This window comes from Neovison vison, chromosome 9, assembly GCF_020171115.1.
Source record: "Neovison vison isolate M4711 chromosome 9, ASM_NN_V1, whole genome shotgun sequence".
Classification (NCBI taxonomy): Eukaryota; Metazoa; Chordata; class Mammalia; order Carnivora; family Mustelidae; genus Neogale; species Neogale vison.
In genome coordinates this window covers 303,639-310,535 of record NC_058099.1, presented here as the reverse complement: position 1 = coordinate 310,535, position 6,897 = coordinate 303,639, and the positions used below count along the sequence as shown (strand labels likewise).

Sequence of the window (6,897 nt, the reverse complement as noted above, 5' to 3'; positions counted from 1 at the left end):
GACTACCGGTCAGCTAAAAACCCAAGAGTGTCCGTTCCTTCCCTCGCAAGTCTCACAAGCAACACCAGCCACCCAGCCAGCTGCAGGGAGAGCCCCTGGGCATGATGCTTCTCACCCTGGGCATGATGCTTCTCAACCAGACACCATCTCTCCTTTGGGCTGCTGTCAAAGACCTCTCAGTTTTTCCCAGTGACAGGCCTTTTGGCAGCCTCCCTGTGAGTGATCTTCCCTTCCATTTTGCAGCTAAGCGACCCCTGTTTATATCTGGGGTCACTACATGGCGCCTCAGTGTGTAATGTCAGTCCTAGTCCCTTTGCTGTACGTCCACTTCCCTGCCCTCGTGAAATCAGGAGTGGTCCGTGGTCCAGATCTGCCCAATGGAGTTTAAAGAGACGTTTTCTGGTGAGCTGCTGAGGAACCTTTTGTTTGTTATAAAAGGATGTTCTACGTTTACTTTTAAAAAGATGTCCTTTTTACACCTGCCCCTTCTTTCATTTGAGATGGTGGTGGGCTTTGGGCTTTGGTAGCCACCTTGGGCCATAAGGTGACAAGCATGACAAAAAGTGTGCAATGCGACCATGGGTGGGAGGAAGGATGGAAACAGTTTGTGTTCCTGAAATGGCATGCTTCATGCCTTTTTAGTAAGTGAGGTTAAAACTGTACCAGGTGAGAGCCGGCTTGAGTTGCTTACATCTGAATGCATCCTGGGCGACACACCCCAGCCTCCCCAAGTCTGTTCCCCACTCACGAGCCAGAGGGATTCTTCCAGAACAGGAGTCATGATGACCCCTCTGCACAGAACTCTTGCCTGACTTCCCATCACACTCAGACAGACGGATCGCCCCTGGGCCTCTGCGCTCCATGCTGGTCTCCCTTTGCAGGTCTCACTTCTCTGCAACATTCAGGCGAGGTCTGAGGTCTTCCCGACTCAGTGCCACCTGCCATCCTTGTTCCGTTCTCATGGCACTCACTGCCACCGGGTGCTGCCTGCGGGGTTGATTTTCTTTTCTGTACGGGTGAAGGGGACAGCGTGTGACACTGACTTTATCCCCTCACTCACCAGGAGTGATTCCAGGAGGCTTCTTATCTGTATGTCGTGAGGACCCAAATGAACAAATTGTGTGTGTGTGGAGTGGGGTAGTGTCTGTCATTCCTGTGTAAGAATGTGAGCTCCCTGCAGGCAGAGCTGGGAGCCTCGTGCCTGGCATCTAACAGGGGTTTAGTGGAGTCTCTGAATGGATGAACGGTGGGTGAGTGGATGGGTGGATAGCACACAGCAGGCTCGCTTCAGCTTTTATTGAATGGATGGTGGAACGAAGCAATCTCTTGGCTGAGATGTAGGAACCCCTTCAGTGCGTGTTGACAGGAAGGCCTAGGATATGACTGAGGCCTGAGGGGCCCCAGGACAGAGCTGTGCATCCTGAAAACCCAAGCCCAGGAGTTGAGAACATGGTCTGTGAGGATGTCCAAGACTCCGAAAGGATGGCAGGAGAGGGCCCGGAGCCAGCATCTTGGAGGCCACTGGTCCGCAGCAAGGGGAGTGAGGTGTGGAAAGAAGCATGGGGAGCCGGGGGTCTAATTCTCCGCAGTTTGGGCTGGAGCTTCTCATGGCCGGTGACGTCTCCAGCCCTAGGGTCAGAGGAGGGGTCCCTTGGGGCCGCTCAGCTCAGCGGCGGTCCGTCGAGGGCTCCCAGCTCTGCCCTGCTCCCGGGCGCCCCTTCCGGGTTCGGCATCCAGCCAGGGCCCGGCTGGGCACGAGACGGGACGCGCGGACGGCGCACGCTCCCCGGCTGGGCTCAGCCCCGAGGCCCGGGGGGCCGAGGGGCAGCCCAGGGCGCTGGCGGCCGGGACCGGCCGCCGGGGACAGGGCGGGGGCGGCCAACGGGGGGCGGGGCGGGTGGCTGTCGGGCGGGCGGGGCGAGCGCAGATTGGCCGGGCGCCGCCACGTGACCGGCCCCTTATAGGGCGTGGTGCGGGCGGCAGAGTCGGGTGCGGCGGCGGGGCCGGGCGAGGTCCGGTGCGGGTCTCGCGGCTCCGCTCCTGCTCGGCTCCCAGCGCCTGGCTGGTGCGCCCCGCGCCCTCCCTGCCGGGGCCGCCGGGCCGGGGGATGCGCGCGGCGCCCGGGAGCCATGGTCCGATTCGGGGACGAGCTGGGCAGCCGCTATGGGGGCGCCGGTGGGGAGCGGGCTCGGGGCGGCGGGGCGGGCGGCCCGGGCGGCCCGGGCCCGGGGGGGCTGCAGCCGGGCCAGCGGGTCCTCTACAAGCAGTCGATCGCGCAGCGCGCGCGGACCATGGCGCTGTACAACCCCATCCCGGTCAAGCAGAACTGCTTCACCGTCAACCGCTCGCTCTTCGTCTTCAGCGAAGACAACGTCGTCCGCAAATACGCCAAGCGCATCACCGAGTGGCCATATCCTGCCGGGGGCCGGGCCGCGCGGGGGCCGGGGGACCGTCCGAGGTCGAGGGGACGGGGACCGGGCGCGGCGTCCGGCGTCCGCGCCCGGGCGGGTCTGGGAGGGGCGGCCTGGGCGGGGGTGGCGGGGGGTGGGGGGGAGGCCGGGGCTGGGGCGGGTCCCGTGCTGCGCCCAGTGGCCATCTTCCCCGGGGTCGGGAGGAGGGTGAGACCTGGGGAGAGGCGGATCGGGGACGCGGCTCTCGGCGAGGAGGGGGCGGGGCGGGGCTCCGGGACCCTCCGCGCGCCGCGTGTGCGTGTGTTTGAGTGTGTGCGCGCGCGCGCGCGCGCGTGCGGTCGTGGTGGCGGCGGCTGCGGGAGCGGGATGGACACTGGGCGGAGCCCCCTGTCCCCGGACTCGTCCGTCACTCCCTTGGTTTGGGTGCAGAGCGCGCGGCCCGCCTGGAGGGCACCCGAGGGCGAATCCGCGTCTGTGTAGGTGTGAGCACCGTGTGGACGCGAGCCGGGGCGCGTGCCTGGCTGCAGGTGCTGGCGTGTGTGCGGGCATTAGAGGAACCCGGTGCTGCGCGTGCGTGCGTTCGGGGCTCCGGGGACATGTCGGTGCGAGTGCCCGTGGAGGTGCATGTGGCTGCGTGCCTCTCGGCGGGGGTGTGCGCCTGCGCGGGGTCCTCCCTCCAGCCCCTCGGGTCGCGGGAGCCGCGCGGTGCGGGGCGGGGGCGCTGTCCGCGGTGCTGACGGCCGCCGGGACGCGCCGAGGGGCTGCCGCCCGGACTGCAGAGGCTCCGCCTGGAGGCGGCCCCCGAGGGGAGGGCGGGAAGGGCGTGGAGGGCTTCCGACCGGTGGGTCTCAGCCCCTCCGGAGGGGGCCGGGCGCTGGCGGCGGCACGGCGCGCTGGGGGCTCGGCCTCCTCGCCTCCCCTCCCCCTTGGCGCCTCCCGGCCGCTCCTTAACCCACGCACTCCGTTTGAGTACATGATCTTGGCCACCATCATCGCCAACTGTATCGTGCTGGCGCTGGAGCAGCACCTCCCTGACGGGGACAAGACGCCCATGTCCGAGCGCCTGGTGAGTGTGGTGGCGGCGCGGGCCTGAGGGCGGGGCTGTGGGGGGGCGGCCGCCTGTCTGCTTCCGCGGCCCGCTAGGATCTGGGGCTCGGTTCAGCGTCCTCCGGCCGGGTGATCTCCTCTCCGCGGAGGAAGAGCAGAGAACCCAGGCGGCTGACACCTCCCTCGGGGCTAGAGGACTGGGGTAGCCCGTGCCGCCGCTGATGGGAAACGTGGCCTGAGAGAGACCGTGTTAGCCAGCAGCTGTCTGCCCTGGGCCGCTAGCCCTGGGCCGCTGGCCGCCCCGACCTCAGACCGGCTGTTCAGTTCCGCGACCATTTGCCCGGTCCAAGAAACCAAGTGAAAGCTAGGGTGGGGGAGGGGCATTCGTAAAGGCCGAGGGAAATGTCAGGTCTGGGAGCGCCCGCCTTTCTGGCTGCCCACCCTTTGTCCCTGTGGTGTGGTCTTGGGTCTAGGGACTGTCCACCTGTCCTTCAGAGTTGTCTTTCCTGGCTCTCCTTGGAATCCCTTCGCCATGTCCCCCCTCCCCCCATCATATGGGAAGCGTTCTTCCCAAACAGCCTAAATCATTTTCACCCATTCCTGCCAAGACCTCCGCAGATCCCTGTGGAGTCCCCTGTTGCACACGACAGTCAGAACTCCAGGGCAGGGTCTCTGGAGGGGCAGAAGGTGATCTGGACCAGTGAGCCTCATTTCAAAGGTGAGGCTGTGTCCCCTAGCCGCCAGTCTTTCTCCCGACCTGATCCTTTGGCTCAATGTTGGCTCTTAGGCCTGAGGGCAGGGAGAAGAGCAGGGGCAGGGGCCTGGAGAGGGGTTCTGAGGCCCCGCTGGAGAGCTGCTAGAGGTCCTAAGGCCCCTGAGAGACAGCCCAGCCTCCCCTAGGGGCACTGGGCATGGAGAGGAGAATTCGCTCTTTCCTTGTACCATGGCAAGCAATTTGTCCTCTCCACAGTTTCTTTCCCTGACTTCGGTGGAGGCAGACAGGAGGTGCTACTGGGGCAGTTCAGTGCTCATCCCTGAACTCCAGAACTCCCCCTCCCGGCCGCCACAGGCCCAGGGCTGGAGAAGGGAAGGCAGAGGAAGGCTGTCTGGAGGTGCTCACACTTGGGCAAGGCACCAAAAGAAGGCAAGGAAGTGGACAGCCAGGGAATGGGAGGCTTCCTGGAGCAGTCTCCTGCAGGCCAGGGGTTTGGGTTGTGCGAGAGGAGGGGTGTGAGGGCAGCTGAGCTGTGCCGCCAGACCTAAGTGGGTGTGGTCCTTGTGGGTGCCTCTTGCCTCCTGTGGAGCCAGACAGGGGTGGCTGGCTTCCTGTGGGCCCCTCGTGCAGGCTGGTGTTGTGTGTGCTTGTGGTGAGCGTCTGTTCTGAAGGCTGGAGAAGAGAAAGTGAGAGCAGGGAAACTCTGCCAGGCCCCAGGGCGTGGCCATACCTCCAGCGAAGTCTGGCAGGGGTAGGGCCTGAAGGAAGCGGGCCAAGAGATGGTGGGGGGTCGGGGGGCAGGGAGGCTGGTGTACAGTGGTCAGTCTTAGGCTTGTCCCTGCCGGGTGGCAGGCTTGAGTGGCCCAGCCAGACATCTGGGCAAGTCTGAGCTCCTGCCTCCAGGTGAGGGAAGGTTTGCTTTGTGTTGGGGGTGGGGGTTGAGGCTGTGGGGAAGACAAGCAGAATGTGCCCAGCTTTGGCCTGGTATAGAGGCATGAGGAACCCTTGCTGACCCTAGCCCTGTGTGCAGACCCTTAGTGGAGAGAAAGCTGGGACACAGAGCAGGGCCTGGAGAGGAGGCTTGCTGGGGTAAGAGGCTAGGTGATGCAGGTGCTTCCTTGTTTTTCAGCCTGGACTGGGATGGGGCCTCTACAGCTCCCTGTCTCTGGGGACTCTGGCCCCCAGCATCCATGCCCTGTCTGAGCAGCTCGAAGCCAGAGCCCCTAGCTGGCAGTCCCACTCCACCATACACCAAAGCCCATGGCTGTCTGTCCACCCAACCCTCCCCAAGCCACTCCTCAAGAGTGGGGCTGGCAGAAGAGCAGTGATGAGAGAGTCTGGGGTGGGGCCACACGGCATCTCCCAGCTCTTGCCTGCTCTTTTATGTGGCCAGAAGCTTTCTGTTAGGGTGTGTTTGCTCGAGCCAAGCTGTTTCCTGGGCCAGATGTCAGCAGCCCCGTTTTCTTGAGGACAGGGGACCCTCTAGAACTAAACTAGACCTAAAGCTTCCGGGCAATTATTCCTGTCATGAGTCAGCATCTGGGTAGCAGGACGGCAGGGCTGAGCCATGATGGACACTGGGCTGATGGGGCCCCTCAGGGAGGTCACTTCCGCCATGCACAGCTGGGAAGGCCCAGGCGGAGTGGACACCAGGACAGACGGGGAGAGCTCTTGAGGACCAGGCTTCTTGGGGGAGGAAGGCACAGGCTGCAGGCCCTCACTGGGAGCTGAGAGCGGCTGCTGGGAGCCAATCTGGTCCTCCCCACCCCTGTAGCTTCATGGTGCCCAGTCCTCGGACCCCGCAACACTGGCCGCTCTCAGGCAGGACCGAGCTGCTGTCTGAAGGGCAGTCCCTGTGGTGGCTCCCCGAGGGCAGACCCTTCCCCTGCCCAGTCCATCTGCTCTTTGCAACAGCGGCCCTGGTGCACAGGTGTCTGAAGTTAGTGCTCAGGCCATTTCTCATGCTGACCCTCCAAGTGCAGTTCCCTGGGGCCCCCGTGCACCAAGGTTCTCTCACCTTCCGCATGTGAGTGATGCCCGGGGTCACTGACCACACTGGCTGTGTCTGTGTCCATGGGGCACCCTCCTTCTGGAACCCTGGTTTCCTGGTTTCCCACCTTGCTCCACACCAGAGGGGCCCAGCCCCAGTGCACGGTCTTGGTGGACGGACAAGACTGTTTGGCTCACGCTGTTCCCTCCACCTGGAGCTCCTTTCCTTGCTGCCTGGCTGGATGTCTTGCCCTCCAGAGGCTCCCCGAGGCTGGCCTGTAGTTGCCCCACCAAGCTCTGAATGTGTGTTGTGATTAGTGCGAGATGCGTGCTGAATGAATAAGCGGGTCCTGGGCTGCTCTCTAGGGAGCTGGGACCTTATCCAGGCAACTTCGGCAATGATTGGAGCCCAGGATCAGACCCAGATCACCTCTGGGTTTGAGAACGGCTCTGTTTCCACCGAACTGTGGGTCTGCATCCCAGTCCTTGACCTCCCTGTGTCTGTTTGCTTTAGAGCAGTGGACTGACGCCGGGCAGACGGCACAGTGCACAGGCGCTGTCAGCCTGGCTGCCCCTGCTGCAGGGCCCCGAGGGGCGGGAGGTCCCAGGACGCCTCCTGTTTCCTGTTAGGACAGCAGGGCAGGGGAGCAAATGACAGAAGTGCCTCGTCGGGGACGTGTGGCTGGCGAGGCCGAGCGGAGGTGCGGAGCTGGGGCGGCGTGTTTGGTGCAGCTG

At 63.9% G+C, this 6,897-nt stretch overlaps 1 protein-coding gene across 8 annotated transcripts in view; it reads left to right on the top strand.

The window, feature by feature from the left end:
- Positions 1-2,042: 2,042 nt before the first annotated feature.
- Positions 2,043-6,897, top strand: part of CACNA1B (calcium voltage-gated channel subunit alpha1 B) — a 176,193-nt gene continuing 171,338 nt past the window's right edge. For 6 of the 8 annotated variants that reach the window (XM_044264402.1, XM_044264399.1, XM_044264401.1 and 3 more), the window contains exons 1-2: positions 2,043-2,410; positions 3,372-3,477. In XM_044264402.1, coding sequence (XP_044120337.1) covers positions 2,130-2,410; positions 3,372-3,477 — 387 coding nt within the window. In that variant the 5' untranslated portion in view covers positions 2,043-2,129. Of the gene's footprint in view, positions 2,411-3,371; positions 3,478-6,897 lie in introns of those variants that run through there. The other 2 variants (XM_044264403.1, XM_044264404.1) reach the window with 2 other exon arrangements.